The sequence below is a fragment of the Rhinolophus ferrumequinum genome, chromosome 12 (assembly GCF_004115265.2).
Source record: "Rhinolophus ferrumequinum isolate MPI-CBG mRhiFer1 chromosome 12, mRhiFer1_v1.p, whole genome shotgun sequence".
Lineage (NCBI taxonomy): Eukaryota > Metazoa > Chordata > Mammalia > Chiroptera > Rhinolophidae > Rhinolophus > Rhinolophus ferrumequinum.
In genome coordinates this window covers 38314643-38337229 of record NC_046295.1, presented here as the reverse complement: position 1 = coordinate 38337229, position 22587 = coordinate 38314643, and the positions used below count along the sequence as shown (strand labels likewise).

At 39.4% G+C, this 22587-nt stretch overlaps 1 protein-coding gene across 1 annotated transcript in view; it reads right to left on the bottom strand.

Moving 5' to 3' along the window:
• The window catches only part of GDA (guanine deaminase), a 68423-nt gene that overhangs the window by 32368 nt on the left and 13468 nt on the right, over positions 1–22587 (bottom strand). The window contains exons 2-3 of the mRNA XM_033122880.1: positions 7081–7169; positions 1825–1996 (exon numbers count right to left, since the gene is read on the bottom strand). Of these exons, the coding sequence (XP_032978771.1) occupies positions 1825–1996; positions 7081–7169 (261 nt within the window). The remainder of the gene's footprint in view (positions 1–1824; positions 1997–7080; positions 7170–22587) is intronic.

The following is a 22587-nucleotide window of genomic DNA, read 5'->3' as shown; positions in this document are numbered from 1 at the left end:
GCAGTTCTTAAAGTGTGTGGGCCTGCCCATAATCAAAGACATGGGATGTGTGCACTGCAAATACTTGTCGAGGATAACACCTATTTTGTATTCACTGGCATCAAATACTTAACTAAATCTCTGATTTGAAATGCTATTTATGAAATATGGCCTGAAGGATGCATAGTTCTAGGTACTCTTTCAAAACATAAAAGACACATCTGGACTTTTTGTGATAGCACCTTGACAATATATATTTTGACAACATAGCATGTAACTATATCAAAATACTGGGATTAATTTTCTTAAATTTCAGTAGGAGGAACAGATATGCTTTACCTTAACAAATGTTTTATTTTTTTATCATAGACACAGTGTACATTTCAAAGTTGATTTCCCTCTCTGGGTCAGCTGCTAGATAATTAAAGCCACACTTGTGACAAATCTAACAAGTGTGTGGACCCCCATGGCATACATTTACCTCTTGGTTTTATTTTATGTTTCCTCTTCCCCTTTTTTCCTTTGCTGTGATTTTGTGACTCATTTTCTTCTGTTGGATACTATGCAGTTTTAAGATATCTCAAACCCTTTTTAGAACAATGCAAGGTATAAATAAATTTTGAAGATAAAAAGATTTGGTGTGGTTAACACGGTTCATGAACAAAATGCACCAGCAACTTCATACACAGTTTTAGTCCTTCTCAGTTTTCTGGTGTTATGTGGATGCATGCTAAATGTGTAAGGTCCACAATTACACTGAATTTATAATTAAGTGAGGCAAGTGTATAAATGATAGCACTTGCTTTTATTCTTCAAGGCTTGAATGATGCAAGACCAGGGAACCTGGCAGGGTGACTGGTCACTATATAAGGCTTATAATATTGTCATCATCACGTAGTCTTCATTTTAGGAGAAAAACCAACAATGGGTCCAACAAAAATGCAGGCATGTTCAGATAAAGTGTGTTGAATGCTACAGAGTAGTCATCAGATACTAAGAAGGTATTTGCAGCTTTCATTCTCAACTGCAGAAGCTGTGTCTGGTTACTGAGTGGACTGGGCATAGGGTTGGGGTAGAAAGAAGGGAACTGATTTCTTGACATAGTGGAAGGAAGGACATTTTCAGAGCCTTGAAACATATAGTTGGCACACACTACAGCCAGGTCCAAAGACTGAACTAGCCCCACAGTGCCCTCTAGTGGTGCTCATGCTCATCACATTCCCAAGGGCTTTGAAAGAGGGGCCCATCCTATTTGCCCTCCCTGCAAAGCTACCAAAATAACGTGACATCCTTCTAACTGTAATCTGTCATGTTAAATTGCCGTGGGTATTTTTGTAGAGCAAACACATGGGGCACTTACCATGTGCCAGGCACTATTCTAAGAACCTCACACATATTAACTTGCTTAATTATCATAACAATCCTATGGAACAGATACTATCATTCTCTCTATTTTTTTACAGATGGGGACGATGAGTCGCAGAACGTTCCAAAGGTTACACAGCGATTCCATATGGTCTCCAGAACAGTATTGTGGATTGGCAGGAGTAAGGGAACACACATATGCATTAAACCCAAATTTAGTAAAGGAAAACACAAAAAGTAAAAGAGAGTCATGAGAGCCCACCAGACTGGGGATTTGGGAATTTGGACTCAAGTTCTCTCTTTGTTAGTGACTAGCTGTGTTGGTGAGATGGACACAAACTCACTCGAAAGAACTAAAGAAATCTCTATAGTCCACCTAGCCTTGACTGTCTGTTTTATACTTAAAATTTGCCCCAAGAAGTGGACGTTTCTCCAGGTGACCAAACATAATACACCGACACTCACACACAGCATACTTACGACAACTTTGGTGTACACTTCTTCGGCAAAGTCGATGCTCTGGAATCTGAGTTCTGTAGGATAGGTGTACGTGGTCAGCCACTCCAGCAGGGGCAGGTCTAAATTACTCCCAGCAAAGTAATACTGAGGGGCATGGATGTGTGTATCCACCAGCCCGGGCATGAAGAACTCACTAAGATGAGAGGAAAAGCATTTAATGGCATTCGTAGTCATTCCCCATATCTTTTAAATCATGTTTTCTCTCAACAACGATTTAATTGTTCACCCCATATAGGTTTAGAGCGGATGCAATCAGACGACTCAATTCTGCTATGATTTAGAGATCAAGAAATGAAAATGAAGCTCTGCTAAGAGAGCTACAGCTCCTAGGTTGGAATGGCTGGTGGGAGGTTAACCACAGATGATGAAGAGAGGAAAAAGCACAGCATTGGGCAGAGGCAAGGGCAGTCACAGCACGAGAAAGGAGTGAAGTTATGTTTTCGTTTCATGACTTTTGTTCTCACAATTGGGGATTGCAAGACAGAGAAAAAAGATGAGAGGGGAGGTCTTCCGGTCTTCTCGAGCTGTGCTGAGGAATTACACAGCAGAGAAGAAGGATGCAATATGGATTCCTCTCAGCCATTAGTCACTGACCTCTCAGAATACGTCAGTCCTTGGGTCTTTTATTGTCTCCACCATAAAATAGAATGGCAGTGTGACTTCTTCATGTAGTTAAACGGTCCAATCAAATAATATTTCCCAAATAGCTAATATGTTTAAGAAACTCAGCTAAGCCTTACAGGGACTCCAAAGAGAAATAAGACATGTTCTTGTCCTCAAAGAGATTATAATCTAATTGAGGAGGTTAGGGGTGAATTAGGGCATCTGTGTGTGCGTGTGTGTGCGCGTGTGTGTGTGTGCATGTGTGTGTAGGTAGGGGAGGTAGATCTGGTCAAAACATAAAAGGTTTTAGTGAGCAATTTCACACCTAGTAATTTACCCAAGTAAAACAAAACACATGTTTACAAAAAGGATTGTACAAGAATGTTTATAGCAGCTTTATTCATACCAGCCTCAAATTGGAAACAATCCAAACACCACAGGGACATTGATAAATAAACTGTGGTATACTGATACAATGAAATATTATTCAGAAATGAAAAAAGATGAATCACTGCTATACACAACGATATGGATGCATCTCAAAGACATTATGATGAATGGAAAAGTCCAGACACAAGAGAGAACATATTGAGTTATCCATTTAGGTAACATTCAAAAGTAGGCAAAAGTAATCTATGTAATACAAGTCAAACAGTGACTACCTGTGGGCGGCTGGAGACTGACTGGAAGGGATACGGGGAACTTCCTAGGATGCTAGGAATGTTTTGAATTTTGGTTGGTCTGTTGGTTACATGGGCACATATTCGTCAAAATTTATCAAATTTTCGTATAGACCTCAGATCAATGCATTTCACTATATTAAAATGTTTCCTAAAACAACAACAAAAAAGGGTTTTTTGAAAGGGTTTTGAATGTTCAATTTAGTGAATTAACAAGTATTTGTTATTCTGCAGCTAAGAAGGGAATCATGAGGACATTTGTTTCTGTGTTTTTTATTTTCTTTGGCAGAACTGTGACATACTAAACCTTGGGTTTAGAAGATCTGGTGGCGGTCGGCATGTGTGGGAAGACTCCTTCAATCTTTCAAGCATGAAATTTTTGAATAAAGATTATGGTGATAGGAACAGAAAGGCTAAGTAAGAATACGAGAGAAAGCACTTGGTCTTTCATTAGCTCTAGGAAGCAAAGGAGAAGAATGAGTCAAAGAGAGTAAGTTTTTGAGCCTGTGAGGCTGAACATATGACATAAAATCAGAGAATTTGGAAGGAAAGTCCATGTGAAGGGAAGAGTGATGTCATATTAAACCTAGAGTCAAAGTGTGACCTCCAAGTCTCTAAAAAGCAATCAGAAATGTGGGATAAGAGGTCACAGAAGAGTTAAAGATGAGATTCAGATTTGAGAGTCTTTGTGTAGGTAACCCTAGGACTTGGTGGTGCCAGGGATTTCTGTAGAAGAAAGAACAAAACTAAACCTTGAGCAGTCCCCTCCGTTTAATGAGTAAGACCGAGGAAGAGAAAGTCACGCCCGATCTAGGCCATTACTGTCAGGAGGTCAGAGAGGTGTCGAGGACAGCAATGAAGGGAGGGAATACAGGACAGTGACTTGTGTCAAAAACTGTAAGAGTCAAGGATGTGTGGCCTCAGGAAAGACCCTGAGAGCTCTCAGTTCTAAACAATGATGGGGCAGACACCAATTTCACATGATTCAGTCCTTCATCATATACTTGCTGAGTCTCTAGTATCGTTTAATTACTAGCCTAAGTGTTGAGGAGAGAGCCATGAATGTGAAAGATGAGCGCTAGAGAAAGTACTAGAAAGACGGAGAGCTCCCTTTGAAAATATTTGAAAGTTGGAACAGTAATGTCGGCGGGGAGTGAAAGTCATGCTTTGTTTACCACGTAGGAGAAACCCAAGCATGTTCTGAAGGTAGCAGAGGTAAAAGAAGGAAAGGAGAAAATTCAGGGTATAAAGCCTTCAGAAGCAACAGCACACTGGGGGTTTATTGCATCCGAAATGTGACTTTCATCGAGGGAAGCTAATAGTCCTTTCTAGGAAACAGGAAGCATTGTAAAAGGCTTAGTAATAGAAACATTCACACAGAAACATATCGGTACGTGCTAGAGTGTGGACTGTCAGAACTGCACAGAAGAGGAGAAGTCACTGAGTCCAACTACTCATTTTAGAGAGAGAGCAAAAGGAAACTCGTGGATTGGCAAGCTCATTTTCAGATGTGCCGTTTGTTAGTGATCCAGCCACGATTAGAACTCAGTTCTCCGTTGAAGACCTCACTTACAGCTAAATTGTAGCCATCAGAAACTAAGCTGTAGGCAAAGCAGAGATGGGGCTTAGAAGCTGAAGCAGAAAAGGTAAAAACAGGCTCTCCTTCTGCTTTCTTTCCCCCTTCTCTTTTCACTTTACTTAGTCATAATTCCATCAGAAAATCTCCACTGTCCCCAGATGAAAACCATCAACTTCATTCCAAACCTGCAGTGATGGCCAGGCTGTATGGGAACCAGAAGAAAAGAGCAATATGTGCCCCTATATACACTTATCAAAACATCCACCCATCTTCTAACCAAGTGGAAAACATTAATACAACCCATACAATCAATACATATGACTGTCTATAGAGGCCTGAGTTACCCAATCTACTCACACACCAATGTCAACCCTCATTAACTTGCCCTGCAGGGTTTGCGATGGTCCCATGGGCCTGGGAGACCTGAGCTGCTTGAAAACAACTGTTTTGCTGCGCAAAAAAGCAAGGGTGTGAAACCAACGACATCCTGTGTTTATTTAAAATGTTGGCATATTGTTCGTTGTGGATTTTTACATTAATTTTGATTTTTTAAAATGCTGCATTAAACTATTATTTACCTTGATTACTGAGTTTTTTGCCCTCCTACCACCCCTAAATTCTGTGCCCAAGGTGAATGCCTCAGGCGTCTCACCCTAATCCAGGCCCTGCCAACCTCGCTATGGTCCACGGCTACAGACTGACCCACTCCTATCAAAGCACTGCTCAGAGTTGTTATTTTAATTGTTTTTTAAAAACTCCACATTGTGCTGAGATACGCCTGAACGCATAGATCCACTGAATCTATTAAATGGACAGTCAGAGACATTATCTCCGGTGGTATTTTAATCCTGACTTAAAGAACTTCACCTGCCTATATGTATCTTAGGTGTTTGATATATGAATCACTTTGCATTTTAAATATGATTTTTCTTCAAAGACTTCAGTCTTCCACCAAAGTGCAAGTTTTTTTCTTACCTTACCACTTTTCTGTGTGTAGTGCTCGCAGGACCCTTGGCACCTGCATTTGTTTGATGGATTTAACTCCAAAAGCAGCCTCATAAAGAGGGACAAAAGGATGTGAAGACCCACAGATGTGTTTGTCCCTCTTCCCATCCTCCAACCACTTCACCATCCTCCCCCTCCCTTCCAACCTCCCACACCTTCTTTTAATCCCTTATCCCCAAGGCACACAAGCAGGTGACTATAAATCTCAGTTGTTCCTCAACATATATCCTCATGAAAATCTAGCGGCAGGAAGCAGAGAGTAACAGCACAAATCACTTGATTCATCTCTGCGTCCACCGTTGGCATACTTCCAAGCCCACAGAGAAGAAGTAGGGAGAAGCAAGGGAGTAGGAGATGTGAGAATAAATGCAAGTGAAAAAAATACTTTATGGCCAGTCACCCCGTCTCTCTGGACGGTGGCCAGCCCCTCTGCCTCAAGGTCAGGGGTAATCCCATTTACGGATCTACTGCAGGGCACTAGGTGTCCACACCACCAAAGACGATCCTTTTGCTGACAGCGAGGAGACAAGTCAAAGAAGGGAAGTGGCTTGCTTTACAGCTAATAGCCACAAAGCTGTAGCCTGAGGATTCATACCAGGGGTTCTAATCCCTAGTTCAGTGTTCTTCTCACTACATTTCTTTCAAGTCACTTCCCAGGTTATAAAGATGTTTTTAGAATGAAACTTATTTCGATTGACCTTAGAAGTTGCATTGACTTTGGAAACATACTTGGCCTGAAACAAGATAAAATCTGAACTTAAAAAATGTATTCCCATTTCCATAAAAATCGAGTAGGCTATGAAGAGAGTGGGCCAATCACAGGAAACACATTTTGAGCAAATATTAAAAACTACTGAATGAACATAAAATCGCAGCTCAAATGCACGTCTGGAGGTAGGTCTTCCCTAAACATGCTGTCAGTTATAGCTCTCCAAATCTCCCTCCTCTCCTCCCAACAGTTTATCTCTATCATGCTCCCTCTCTACTTCCTTTATAGAAGGTATCATAAACTATCACCGTCATGCTTTTGTGTCTATGTACTTGTTTCCGCTCTGTGTTCCCCAGCGGCTGTAAACACTGTAAGATTTTGGTAGACTATTTTCACCTCCAGATCCCACTTCTTGCACATCGTAAATTCAACAAATATTTGCAAAAGAAAGAAATGAATGATGGCAGCCTCTAGTGCTCCAAGTTTCCGTCCTTCAGCTCCCTGTTCTCTATGTACCGCTTCCTTCCCACCTCACAACTTAAAAATTTTAAAAAGGCTCTTTGTCTCTCAAGGCAGGTTTCTGATCATTTGGGATTAGTTAATGGCATCCAGCAAAAGGGGACAACTTGGCTATGACTTACTGATGGCTCAGTTCTCTTATTTCACATGGTTTGAAGCAAAATTCTTTGGCCAGCCTTTCTTCTTGAGATGATTCTTCTAAAAACATTATCTTTAAAAGAAAAGGGGGGAAAAAGAATCACAAGTTAATGAGTCATAGTCATTTGTTGTTATTGAATATATAAATCTTTTTTTAAAGAGACTATACTGTAACTGAGTTAATTTTAAAAGGTACTTTACAACAAATGGATCAAATTGAAAGGAAAAAAGGCAGAGATTTGCGTTTAGTTGCTGAAAAAAGTAAGCTGCATATTCCACCTTTTCTGCCATTCTAGAAATATAAGCAAGACTTCAAAAATTCTAATTTGAAGATACAGGGTAGTATTAAAAATGGTGAATTGATATTTTTTTCTTCCCCACTCCTGAAAATATGGGAAACTCAAGTCCAGAGTACGGTAGTAGTGTATCATGGCACAATTTATTAACACTGAATATAAATGTCCCTAATTGGTTGACAATTGAGTCTTAGCATGAACTACCGTGTTTACCCAAAAATAAGGCCTAGCCAGACAATCAGCTGTAATGAGTCTTTTAGAGCAAAAATTAATATAAGACCCAGTATTATATTATATTATATTATATTATATTATATTATATTATATTATATTATATATTATAAAGACCCAGGGTTATGTTATATCATATTATATTACATTACATTATATTGTATTATATTATATAAGACCCCGTCTTATTTTACTCCAAAGACGCATTAGAGCTGATTGTCCAGCTAGGTCTTATTTTCGGGGAAACACGGTATGTCAATGGTCTGATGCTAGAAATCTGCTATATTCTTCTAGTACTGTGTATGAGACATAAACAGAGCGATCTCGCGCATTAGACTTGTGAGGTCTGAAGCCCCTCGGTCAAAGCTGGGAAACCTCAGATGGGTCTCTTAATCTCTCTTGGTCTGGTTCCCCATCTGCAAACAGGAGAGAACACCAGTACACACTTCACAAGACTATTATTTTGAGGTCTAAATATGATCATTTGAGTAAAGAAGTTAGCACACCCTTAGATAACATATTAAATGCTAGGTCTTTTAGTCAACATACATCTGTTAAGTTCAGTCCTAACTGCAACTAACTGTCCCTTTCTCTGGGCTGCACACGGGAAGTGGTATAGCCTATCATTAAGCTCAGATGTGTTCCGATCAACGTCTGTACTTGGCACCCTAAGACATTTCTTTAGCGCTATGGTCTCTACATTCAATAAAACTTACAGGAGACCAAACTGATTTTCACTGATAGATTATTAAAAATCTTTTTAGTGATAAACATATAATTTTTATCAAATAGAAGAATTCAAAGAATTTAGAGCTATTGCTATAACAAAACTCCTCCCACCCTCATCTGCTAGATTTATGTCAAAATGATTCTCAGAACTTACATCTACAAAAAAAAAAAAATAAGACAAAGATTGATGGTGCTCCTATTTCATTCTACCGATAAGTAACACTGAATAACACTCACCCATAGGTATATTATCTAGTTGGAAGAAAAACAGCCTTTTAATTTTACATTTAACAAATCATCTTTCAAAATGTGTAATACATGTTTTTAAATTTCCTATGGTCCCAGGAAATTTTAAGTTTAAATTTATGCACACAAATTTTATTGCAATGGTTGATCAATAAAAGACTTTCACGTGTAAAACTATACTGCATTAGCACAATTCTATAAGGAAAGCGGAATAGAATTAGTAATTCAAGAAGAAAAGGGGACTATATAGCATTTCAGATCATTAAAGAGGAACTAGTTTACAATTTTAAAAAAATAGATTAAGGTAGATATCATCACTATATTTTTATTCCATCAGATACATTTATTTTTTTAAGTTGTTTTTTTTTTTAAAGAGTGAAGTTTTAAAAAAAATTTATTTTTCAGTTATAGTGGACATTCAATATTATTTCATATTAGTTGCAGGTGTATAGCACAGAATTTAGAGATTTATATAATTTAAGAAGTGATCCCCCGATTAGTCTAGTATTCACCTGGCACTATACATAGTTATTACAATATGCTTGACTTGTAAAATGAGCTTGGGAGTCTTTCCTCCTCTTGAATTTTTTGGAATAGTTTGAGAAGAACAGGTGTTAATTCTTTTTTGAATGTTTTGATAAAATTTACCTGTAAAGCCATCTGTTCCAGGATTTTTATTTGTGGAGAGTTTTTTGATTACTGACTCGATTTTATTAGTAGTAATTGGTCAGTTAAAATGTTCTTTTTCTTCTTATTCAGCCTTGGAAGATTGTATGTTTCTAAGAATTTATCCACTTCTTCCAGATTGTCCAATTTGTTGGCATAAAATTGCTGATAGTATTTTCTTACAATCTTTTGTATTCCTGTGGTATCAGCTGTCACTTCTTTCATTTCTTATTTTCTTTATTTGGGGCCTCTCTCTTTTTTCGTTGATGAGTCTTGTTAAAGGTTTATCAATTTTGTTTATCTTTTCAAAGAACCAGCTCTTGGCTTCACTGATCTTTTGTATTTTGTTTTTTTAGACTCTATTCCTTTATTTCTGCTCTGATCATTATTATTTCCTTTCTTCTACTCACTTTGGGTTCCGTTCCTTTAAGTGTAAGTTTAGATTGTTTATTTTATATTTTTCTTGTTTCTTGAGGTAGGCCTGTACTGCAATGAATTTGCCTTGTAGGAATGCTTTCACCATGTCCCACAGATTTTATGTATCGTGTTTCCCCGAAAATAAGACCTAGCCAGACAATCAGCTCTAATGCGTCTTTTGGAGCAAAAATTAATATAGGACTCAGTCTTATATTATATTATGTTAGATAAAACCCGTTATATGATAGTAAAATAAGACCGGGTCTTATGTTAATTTTTGCTCCAAAAGATGCATTAGAGCTGATTGTCTGATGAGGTCTTATTTTCGGGGAAACACGGTAGTTGTGTTTTCATTTTCATTTGTCTCAAGGTACCTTTTGCTTTCTTCCCTGATCTCATTGGTAACCCATTCATTGTTTAGTAGCATGTTACTTAGGCTTCACATACTTATTCAATCATTCACCATCAAGAGGGCCCATTATGACCCACGGTCTTCCTCTTCACAGACCACAGTCTAGGTGGGCTGTCAAGGCACATATAGCAGTCATTAAAAACCAAATTTTATAAAATCATACAATCATAGATGGTGCCAGCTGGCAGGAACCTTTTCATCTGACCCCCTTGTTTTCCAAATGAGGAAACTGAATCCCTTCTGTTAAGCAAATGACTCCCAAGTGCTCTCTTACTTGAAACTGGGGCTATTTAGGATGAACAATAATGAGAATGTCAGGAATACTAAAGCCAAAAGCAGATGAGTAATGACTGTCTGCTAATGAAAAAAAATCTCTGCTAGATAGAGGCTTCAAACACCAGATGGCAAATTTGGGCAAGAGACTTGTTGCTATGGAACAGAGTAAACTGCTCTTTGGGCCATTGTGAAATAGCTTGGCCATCCAACAAAATAAGGTAACAAATCGCAACCCATAAACAAAATCCACTCTTAGGCATTGCAATGGGAGATAAAAATCAGATACAAATGTGAGGTCTCAAGCCTTTCTGAAGCTTTTGGTCAGAGATGAAAATTGCCATATTATCTGTTGGAGTTCAATTCACCTCCAACAGATTAATGAAAAAGAAAGATGAAGTGAGACTGCCTTTAAAAAACAAAGAAAGTCAGCCTATAAAGGTAGACTTGAGAAAATTCATGTTACAAAGGCATCAAAGTATAGTATGAGGGACTTAGATCTTCAAGTCCAATATTCTCATTTTACAGATGAGGAAACAGACCAGGTAATGAATATATTTTGTCCAAGGTCACAGGGCAAGCCAGGAGTATCTGCTAGACTTGAACCCATCTTCCCAGAGATTCTTCCAGACTTCTATGACTGCTTCTTTAATGGTATATACCAAGGGTCAGCAAACTTTGACAAAGGGCCAGATAGTACATATTTTAGGTTCTGCAGACCATATTGTCTTTGTTGTATTCCTCAGCTCTGGCATTGTAAAACAAAAGCAGTCATAGACAAAATATACACAAATGGGCGCAGCTATGTTCCAGGAAAACTTTGTTTATAGAAAACAATTTACATTTTACATAATTGTCATTTGTTAAGACATATTCTTCTTTTTATTCAACCATTTATAGATGTAAATACCATATTAGTTCCCTGGCCATATAAAATCAGGCAGTGGGCTGGACTTGACTTGTGGGCCACAGTTGGCCAAAATCTAATGCAGGCTCCTAAAAAGATGCATGTAAATTAAAATTGAATAATTTGAAAACCACACCAGTGGCTCATACTAGCATTTCTAGGAAGAATTATCTTATGATTGTTTTTCAATTTGTAATAACTTCTAACAATTTTTCCTTTAACTTCAGTGTCTGATAAAGTACTCTTGGATAAAATACTCAAGTGTTTAAATAAACAAATAAAACACGTTAATTCTCAATGTTTCTAATGTTTTAAATTACGCTATACTAAATAAACACTAGTTTCACTATTTTTTCTTCATTTCACCATGCATTTAGATCTGAAAGTTTCAAATGTTTTAACAGAAGTTTTTAAAGGTTTCAGAATAATAAAAAAATTTCCCCATTGATTCTTAAGATTATAAGTATACCTCATTTTATTGCACTTCACTTTGTTAGGCTTCACAGATGGTGTATTTTTACACATTGAAGGCAAGCCCCTTCCACCAACAAAAAGATTTCAATTCCCTTTATTGGGATACTCACTTTATTGAGGTAGTCTGAAACCAAACCTGCAGTTTCTCTGAGGTATGCCTGTACTTTGCATGATTTCAGTTTTCAGGGTCCTTTTTTTTCCAGTCCTACGCTATTGTGCAGAGTACTGCTTTGTCATATCCCTTTTGATTTAGCTTGGGGTACAGAACAAGTTGTTGATTTTTAGTTGTGGAGGGATGAACTAAACTGAAATGTTTTACAGGAAAGAATGCAGAAAAACCGTGAAATCAAAACTTGAGAGGAAATTTTGAACGGAACTGACAGGAGTTTGTCTAAAGAAGAAAGAAGTCAAGATTACTTTGTTGCAAATAATGAAAAAGCCACCACGTAAAAGTGCCATTCTAGAGCAGCAGAACTAGCTTCAATAACAGAATATTCGGCAATAGAGTTTTCAATTTCATGAATAAAAGAAGCTTTGAACAATTGATATAAATGGAACTCAGGGACTCACAACGTAGTGAACTCCTCATAGTTGGAAGTGCCAAGCAGAGGCTGGCTGACCATCTGTCAGGGATGTTGTAACAGAAATTAATTCCTACACAGGGTGAGAGGGGAGGCTATATCCACAGCTCAGATTCCAAACATCCATGTGGTGGCTTTAAAATATGTCCACAAATTCTTCAACTCGTCTGTATTCAAAAGGTGGAATCTAGCTCCCTCCCCCAACCTTTAGGTGGGCCAACGTAGTGATGTGCTTGTAACGAAGTGTTCTCAATGCTATGTGACTTCTAAGGCTAGCTCATAGAAGGGTAACTTCCACTTGGCTCTTTCACTCTTGGTTGTTATTCTGGGGGAAGCCTCCAGTCACGCCATGAGGATGCTCAAGCAGCCCTAGGAGAAGTTCTCATGGGGAGAAACAAAGGATTGCTACCAACAACCGTAAGCACTAGCTTACAGTCGTGTGAATGAATGTTCTAAGTGGATCCTTTAGATCCAGTCAAGCCTTCAGATGACTGCAGTCCTAGCAAATATCTTAATGAGATGGTCTCATCTCATGAAATATAGTAAGCCTGAGCCACTCAGCTAAATTGTTCCTGAATCCCTGATGCAAAGGAACTGTAAGGGCAACAAATTAATTTCAGCCCCTGAGTTTTGGAGTAATTTGTTATGCAGCAATAGCTAACCAATACAATCCATTTTGATCTGAACATTGAGGATACATTGCAATCTTAAGAAGCCTGCTCACACAGCTTTTTTTTTTCTTTTTGCTAGTTTCCTTTTTATAGACTCAAACCACAATTCCAAAAAAATAGTTCCTATCATTGAAGAATAAATGATTACCTAATGGTACTCTGCTATAAAAAAGTAGAAAGTAGAGATGGAATCTAAAATTAATTCCTCCCACTCTGGCTGATTATCACCCCGCATTCAAATCTGCTGCAAAAGAGTAATGCAGATCTCACACAGAGGTCTTAAAGATCTCTTTAGCAGGAAAAAATTCCGTGAAAAAGTTCATCACTCAGTTGCAAACGGTCAGTGAAACAAGAGCTGAGTCCTCCCACCCTTTATATACAAAGGAACCATTTCCTTCAGTATGACACAATTTGCTCACCCAAACTTAGAAGTCCAGCCCTCACTTCTATGCACTCCAGATGCATATATTTGACATTTCCCTGCTATCTCATTTGTATTTCTCAGAAGACACTTCAAAATCCAAAACGGGAGTCCATGATATTATTCCCAAAGATAGTCCCTATCCAGGGTTCCTAGTTTACAGAATGAGACCACATTAATTCAGGGTGCAATCCAGAAAACTTTGTCCCATCACTTTCTTACCCACTGCTTAAAACCTCAATGGCTTCCCACTGCATTTAGGGTCAAGAAAAAAGTTTGTAACATGGTCTGCAGGATCCTCATCCCTTCTTGGCCTAACCCCATGCCTTGTTCCTCCCTCGCCCATGCTCTGTTACATCACACTGGTCCCATTTTAGACCCCGCAAGCACCTTACTCTCCCCACGATTGGGCCTTTACACGCGACTTTCTCTCAGCATGGAACACCTTTCCTTTCCTTTTACCCAATCAGCCTCACCTCATCTCCCCTATTGCAGGTTAGCTGTCCTTGCTTAGGAAGCCTTTCCCGACTAGCTCAAATTCCCTACCCCTAGCCTCATTCAAACCCCTACCCCCAATTAACGGTTGTCAAAGCACCAGACACTTCTTCTGTATGGAAATACAACATTGTGTTAAATGCACAAAATCTGAAACCAGGCTGCCTGGCTTAAATTGTTTCCAGTTGGGTGAATTTGGGCAAGTTACTTAAACTCTCTGTGTCTGTTTTATGTAAATTGGGGATAATAGTTATGATCACATTGTGAGGATCAAGTAACCTAATATGTGTAAAAAGCTCAGAACGGTTCCAGACACATCACAGGAATTACACAAATCTGAGCTATTGTTTTATTACAGTTGCAATTTCACATGTATTCATAATTATTATTTTATTAATATCTGTCTCTACTATTAGATGGCAAATTCTACAGGGTGGAGATGTCTAATTTTACTTACTATCATACTTCCACTGCCTGGCACATGAGAAATGCCTAATGAATATTGGATGAATGAACAAATGAATGTAATGTAGGTCCTGAACTCTAGAGAACCTTCAAACGTCACACTAAGGAATTTAGAATTTATTCTCTAAAAGCTTTTAAACAAGAGTCAGATATGAAAAATTAATGGAGCAATGACTGTAAGGTATGTTGGGAGGAGAGTTTAGAGACAGAACCCTTAGTGAACCATCTGAATAGTTCGTCTGGGGGGAGGCAGTGGCGAGTGCAGAAAGGAGCAGAGAGAAGGGGCATGCAGGCAGAATGTTAAGGACGCACCCACACAACGTGGTGTATACTGCATCTGCAGGGAACAGTTAGGTTATATATAAGTAGATAAGCATCTCCATGAGAGAATGGGACAACAAAACAGAACGATGGACGCCGAAGGAGATGCTGGTGTGGAGGAGGGATGATGGGGACGGGGGGAGGACTTGCAGATACAGCTGCCCAAGCAGGTGTGGACAAAGGAGTAACACTCTGGGGTGGCCAGGTCTGGAGATGGACACTGGAGCCATCCGTGCAGAGGTGAATGTCCACCCCATGGGAGAGGCTGACATATAATATAAGGGGAAGAGAAGATGGGGTGAGAAGGGCCAACGAGGGAAGCCTGGGATTTGCGGCTGATTTAAAGTTTCTAGAAGCGGGAGAAGAGCCAGGAAAGGAGTTGTAGCAAAGCAAAGTCAGAGAGACAGGACTGGGAAGTAATGACATGGACACAAACTCTCACCTACTATTTAAGAATTCAGCGAGTCAGTCCCTTCCTCTGGTGACGGGCCCTCTCAGGCTACATAAGATGCTCCTTTGCGATGTTTGCATGTATTTGCCAACAGCAACGTGGTAGGCTGAATAACAACCACCAAAAACATCCAGTATCTAGCCCTTGGAACCTGTGAATGTTACCTCCTATGGCAAAAGAGATTTTGCACATGTGGCTACATTAAGACTCTTGATATGGGGAGATTATTCTAGATTACCAGGGTGAGCCCTAATGCAATCACAAGTGTCCTTAGTAGCAACAGGCAGAGGGAGATTTGACAAAGAAGCAAAAGGCAACATGACCACTGAAGCAAGACACTGCGCTGCTGGCTTCGCAGATGGAGCGAACTATGGGTGCGAGGAATGTAGCGCTAGAAATTGGAAAAAAGGCAAAGAAACAGATATTCCCTTAGCACTTCCACAGGGAGCAGGGCCCTGCTGAGGCCTTATTTTTCCCAGTGAAACTGATTCGGACTTCTGACCTTCAGAAATTTAAAAGAACCGGTGGATGTTGTTTTAACCCATCGAGTTTGCGGAAATTTGTGACAGCAGCCATACAAAATTCATACAAGCACTTAACTCACTGCATTATAATTTTGAGTTAGGGCATCTGTCTCCTCACTAAAGTATAATTTCAAAAGGCAGTAGTGCTCTTGGACCTTGGGATTTCTGGCACCAAACAGAGTGCTAGACCCACAAAAGCACTCAAATAAATGTTTGCAGAAAGGTTGGAAAGAAGGAAGTATCAGAAGAAGAAGAAAAGAGAGAGAGGGAGTTTCAAACTGGAGTGATTGACAGAAACTGCTCCTTGAACAAATGAACATGATAACATGAATGCAGAGAACCTGGGTAGGGCTGAGCTTTGCGGCCTCATTTAACCCTCAGGAGCCAGCAACCTTACAACAGACTGGGGCAGGCCACATCCAGGCAAGGGAGGAGGGATAGAGGGGCGATTATAAGAAGAACCCTAAGTCCAGCCTTAACTCTAACCTCACCACAACTGGGGGCTAAGGGTGTCCATCTCTCTAAAAACCCAAAGGTAGCATCATCTGAGGGCTGAGAGTACAGGCTCAGGAATCCTAAAGACCTGACTTTGCATCTGAGCTCTGCTTCTTACTGTCTGAAAATCCTTGGACAAGTTACTTAATTTTCTAAGGCTCAGTTTCTCACCTGTAAAATAAAACTAATCCTCTTCAGAAGATTAAATGAGGTAATGAGAGTCCATGCCAGGCATGGACTAAGGATTCAAGAAATAGTATATATATATAGCAAAGCATTAAACAGTGCATTTAGTGTACTACCATTTGTGGGAGGAAAATTAATATATATATATATACACACACCGTGTTTCCCCGAAAATAAGACCTAGCCGGACCATCAGCTCTAATGTGTCTTTTGGAGCAAAAATTAACATAAGACCAGTCTTATATTATATTGTATTATATTATATTATATAAGACCTGTTCTTATATTAAAATAAGACGAAGCCTTATGTTAATTTTTGCTCCAAAAGACGCATTAGAGCTGATGGTCCGGCTAGGTCTTATTTTCGGGGAAACACGGTATATACACACACACACACCCCCATGTATTAGCTTGTATATTTTGTATGCTATCTCTAGGAAAATACTGGTAACTATGGTTCCCTATTGGGAGGGGCAATGCCATGTCTAGGGGACACCAAAAGGAAAGGGACTTACTAGCCACTACATATCATTTTGTGCACTTGGAATTTCCCATCGTATGCATGGATTCTTTTTTGTTTTGTTTTGTTTTGTTTCTGAAATCCCAGTTCCAACATTTAGGAGCTATGTAACATTGGCAACTCATTACTTAATCTCACTGGACCTCTGTTTCCTCACTCATAAAATGAGAATTAAAATACTACCTTCCTCCTAAAGCTGTGGTGCACATTAAATGAGATAACATAAGTAAAACACTCAAGAATGCCTGGCATTGTGTCAGCATTAAAGAACGTCAGCAATTTCTGCTTCCATAAATACAGTGAGCGAGACACGCTAAAGGCCCCTCCAGTTACAAAACAACTATCTGCTGCATAAGACTTTTTTGGTAGCCTTGCAGAACATAAGGGAAGGTTGTTTTGGTTTTTGTTTTTAAAAGGGAAGACTAGAAAGAAGCTCTAGGCTGAAGTAGGAGCCGTGAGCACTAAGCTCAGCTGAAACCCATGGTGACCCTGTGGTCCCTAGCACCCAACAGAAGAAAATAAAAATCCTCTCTGGAGGACTACATCCCCACACCCATTTCACAAATGAGCGAGGAAGAACCACACACAAAGGATCCTGACTAGCCCACAATCTCACAGTCCTTTGAGTATAGAATCCCTTTTCTAGTGTAGGTATCCTGACTTCTGGCCTAATATAGTTTTTCACAATATTTAATTTATAAAAATCTCCTGTACATCCAGCTCCACAGAAATCCAATCATTAAGTCTAAGAAAGATCTGCAATGGATGAAGACAGCAAAAAGCTTTTTGTTTTCTTTTGGTCTTTATGTATACACCTTGCTTCTTGCTGTATCTTTTATGCAGCACCAGGGGAATCATTTTTGCCAACCAGGATTCTACCTTTAAAATTAATATAAGCAAATGTCCCCCAAAGCTACTGTAATTGGTTCATTCCAAGAGCTCAGGGATAATCACGTGTTTTCATGAGCACAGCATTCACAAGTCAAATCTGGGGGTCTAAATCCGACTTTCCTGTTGTATTTTCATGGCAACCAGAGAATGATGTAGGAGGTTATAGTCCCTAATTTTAAAGGGAAAAAATATTTATGCTTCCCTCTGTTTGTCTGATTTACAGTTCATCTATCTTCGTCCCACTGGGTCCCTGGGACACACAGCTGCAAAAAGATACTTTGGTAGCAGCGCATCTTCACTTTTCCAAGAACACTATACCATTTTATAAAAATGCTAAAAAATTGCTGAGGTGCCAGTGCTGACAGGAGGCTGAGCCTGCTGGCTGGCTACATGATACTGACCAGCAGGACACGTGCAGCTTTCAGGATGCAAACATACGCCTCCACAGAACTGCAAAAGGCTTCCAGGGTCATCGGTGAAAGTTACACCAGTGCTTGCCAAGGGCATGTGACAGGATGCATGGCAATCAGATCATTGCATACAGAGTCCGGAGAGAAAAGCCAAGATTTGGCAGAAGTTGCTTAATATAAGTTTCTTGGAACACATACAGCCAAAAAAGCAGGGACTCCTAAATTTAGAAAGACAAAAGAAGCATAACAACAAATTCATGAATCTTGATTGAATCGCGTTTGTTGGCCTTTTTTTTTAAGCTAAAAAGACATGTTAGGGACAATTGGGAAAATCTGAACATGGATCATTAGAGGATATGGGGACATTCCCGTTAACTTTCTAACGTGTGACAATGGCCTAGTGGTTATGTAGGAACTTGTCTTTAGCCTAGCTGACGCAAGCTGAAGAAACTCATGATGTCTGCACCTATTTTCAACTGTCTCAATAAAAACAGAGAGAATTAGTAAATGTGAAAAAAAATATGCTCTTGGCCTACTTTTTGTCATGTTCAATAATGCGTTTTAACTGATAATTCAAGGGAATACATATTGTTTAAATGTACATCGTATGCCACCAAACCGCTAAAGATTTGGATAAATGTATAAGAAATAATCCTTGCCTTTCAAGAGTGTATTCTCTGGCTGAGGAAAGAAAATTTCTGTGCATACAGGAAACTGAGGACAATGCACAGGGGCATGTTTCTCGAGGCCAAATCAGCATTCCAGACTGAACTGGGATAACCCAGAGAAGGCAGAACATTTCTAGTGAGGACTAGAAAAGTCAGGTTGTTTTTTGGAGGAGCTGATGAATAAAGAATATGTTGGGGAGAATGAGGAGGAAGGGCATTCAGAGTGTGAACAAAAAGATGGGGAAGCCCAAAGACATGAAAAAATGTAAACTGATGTGTATTTACAGTGTAATAATTATCACATCGTTTCCTTTTACTGTCTTCTCATTCTATCTTCCCAGTGATTTGGCATTTTTGAAGCATCCAATCCTGTCTAGATTACATGGCAGTTTTTGGTTGTTTTGTTTTTTTTAATTCTAAATCCAATGGCATACCGAGGGTAAGTCTTCTTGGTTTTCTCCTTCCTACTTGATTGTCTAGACAAAGAAAGAAAAAAAGAATGGTACAGCCCTCCATTCATACACATAAGGGTTATAGTTTTCCTTCTTAATGTGAGTCATTTATATGCTGCTTTTCTCAGCTGGATTAAAGCTTTACAGTCACCCACACAGCAAGGCGGGGTGGGGGTGAGGTTTTCTCAAATCCCTTGGAGAAGGCAGAAGTCCAAAAACAACTTCCTGAAGTCAAATTGCATTTCTGAATACAGAAAACACTTGGTTCTACTGTCTTACCGGTTTTACTTGTTTTAATTTCAAAACAATCTTAGATTTACAGAAAAGTTCTGTCTTCCCTTTATGGTCTTCATAAAACGAGAAGAGCTTCATTCTGACTAAATACCAAGATTTACAGTGACACTGAGATGCTAAATTGTATTTCTGAGATAAGACAGTAAAATTATTACTAAGAAGGCGGCAACTAATTCTAATTCTAGAACCTATATGTTGCCAAAGCTTTGACTTCCACTCAAATATTTGCAAATGGGCAATATCAGCAAGCTTACATAAATTTTACAAGTGTAAATGTTTGTATAGAAATCCTCAAAACACTGAAGAATTGGGGGAATAAAACATATGTAACATATTTGAATTTTATTTCTATTGAAGGCACTTAATTATTTTTCTCATATGATAAATAAATATATTACACATTATCTGAAGAGAGTTGCCTATGATCACTTTCTGCATGTCCGTATCTTCCACCCATTCCAAGATCCAAACCAAGCTGACTGCCACCCCCTCTCTCCACCAAAATAAGTCTTCCAATACTCTCAGATTAGCTGAACCCACTGGGCATTTTTCCAGTATTATTTCTCTTACTTCTCCTTCTCAGTAACATGTGACATCTGTTCTATTCCCTCCGTCTGGATGTACCCCCATCCTTTGCTTTCTATGACACCACCTGCCTGTGGTTTTCCTCTGGCCTTCGGGTTGCCCTTCTTATCCTACTTATCCTCTTTTATTCCAAACTCAACCACTGGAGTGAATCTAGTTCTTGTTCTCTTCTTAACCCTTACTCCACATTTTATATCCTCCACTCAGATATCTCTTCTGAACTCCAGACCTACAAGCCAACACCTACTTGACATCTCCAGCTAGATGGCACAAGGCTACTTCAACGCAGCATGACCAAAACAGACCTCTGGGTCTGTCCTACCTGGGCGGACCTCTTCTTCTGTTCTCTAACTCAGTGATGGCCACCACATCCATCCAATTGTATCAGCCCAAAACCCAGGAGAAGCCTGTCCCTCTCCCTCCATATCCAACCAGTCTCCAAATTTCATTGATTTTTGCCTTCCTATTGTCTCACAGATACACCCACTTCTCTCCAACTCCACCACCACCTATCTAGCTCTTCCATGGTCCACCACAACTACCTGCTAACTCATCTTCTCCAGCAACTACACTTGCCCTTCACCAGTCTGTTCTCTACTCTTCAATTATTGCTTATGTATTTTTTAAATGCAAATCTGATCTATCCAACAGCCTTCATTGGCTTCCCATTGCCCTGGGAATACACGGAAAAGCCCACCAAGATGCTGAGTTAGCTATTGCTTATCTCTGTGGCTTCATCTGTTTCTGACCCGACCCCTTCTCCATCCTTCTCTGCACCCCACGAGTTCCTTGTTCCTCCTTTTTGCTGTGTCTTTGCACAATCATCTCCTCTTTTTCTGCTTAACCTTCAGACTCAGCTCAAATAGCACTTAGCTCATCAAGATAAGCCAAGTCTTCTGGTTTCCTACTTCCATAGCACTCTGCATTTTTCCTTTTTAGAAATTACACACTTACCAATGCTTATTTGATCATTGACTCTGAGGGTAAATAAGGCAAGGCCTGCATCTCTTTTGTCCACCCTTTATCTCGTACCCCTGGGAGTTTGTGCTCATCAGCTATTACAGGTTCTTATGAGCTTCAAGCACAGGAACTCCACAGGGCTACTATGGCCACACCACCTGGCCCCCACTGGGCTAGTGACCTGGAGTGGCTTCTCTCCAAAAAAAGGGTTAGGGCACACATAAGACCACCCCACAAACAGCAGGAGGAAAACAACTTCTAGGTTAAATAGTACACAGGAAAAAATCTGCCCGGCCTGTGGAAGGCATTATGTTGCTCGGTCTTCTTATGTTGCACGTTCACACATATTGGCTACAACCAGCTGAGAATGCTGATTAACTATTTCATATCTACTCTAGCAGAACTACTTGTGTCCCTAAGGAATAGTGTACAAAGCATTAGAAGTCCATTCTATTCATTCTTCCATTCGGAAGCATTTACTGCATGCCAATTTTGTGCTAAAACACTAAGCACTGCAAGGGATAGGAGATGGACAGGAAGAGCTATTGTTTACGGAGGGTCTATTGTTTACCATGTTCCAGGACTGCAAATTATAAGGAGCCATTTACAAAAAACATTTCAAGTAAATTTCCATTTTATGAAGTGAACACTTAACCAACCATAATATAAAACCAAAGGGAGAAAACAGGCCTTTACAATCTACATTATTCCACATCTTTCTCATAGTCAAAGATAAAGGCATTTGAGAACTTTATGAGGTCTCAGAGCTCCAATTAAAATCTACTCTTCTAGGGTTCCTGATTATTCACTGGGACATGAAACTAACAACAGCTCCCAGTAGCCAAATATATTGTATTATGCTCCAGACTTAACAAAACAAACAAACAAACAAAAAACCAGAATTCTTATTCTAATTATTGGTTATTTGGAAGATATTTTTAGCTGTCTGTACATTTTGCTGACTCCTAAAGCTAACTTTTCCAGCCTGGTTATCTTGTGCACCATTTATCCAACAAGTAGTCACTTCAGTGTCTACCATGGACTAGGAGTTGTGGATATGAAAGTGATAAAGTCAAAGCGCCTGCCTCCAAAGTTAGGTTATGGGAGAAACTCATGAGATACAAAAGAGCAATAAAGAGGTGCCAAGCAGAAAGTGGGACACAAAGGAGCTCTGCCTGTCAACAGCAATGCCAGTAGTCATTGAGAAAATGACACTTATATCCTGAAAGATATTAATCCAGCAGATGAAAGGTGAAGGAGGGCAGAGACAAAGACGCAAAGCCATAAGCAACACAGAAAGCTGGACAGTCAGCAAGTTCAGGCCTAGACTTATCCTGGAGTTAAACAATAAAGAGTCATAAAAAAATTTTAAAGAATCAGCTTTAAAAACTTGTACATGGATGTTCACAGCAGCACCGCTGATAACAGGCAAAGGTAGAAACAATTTAAA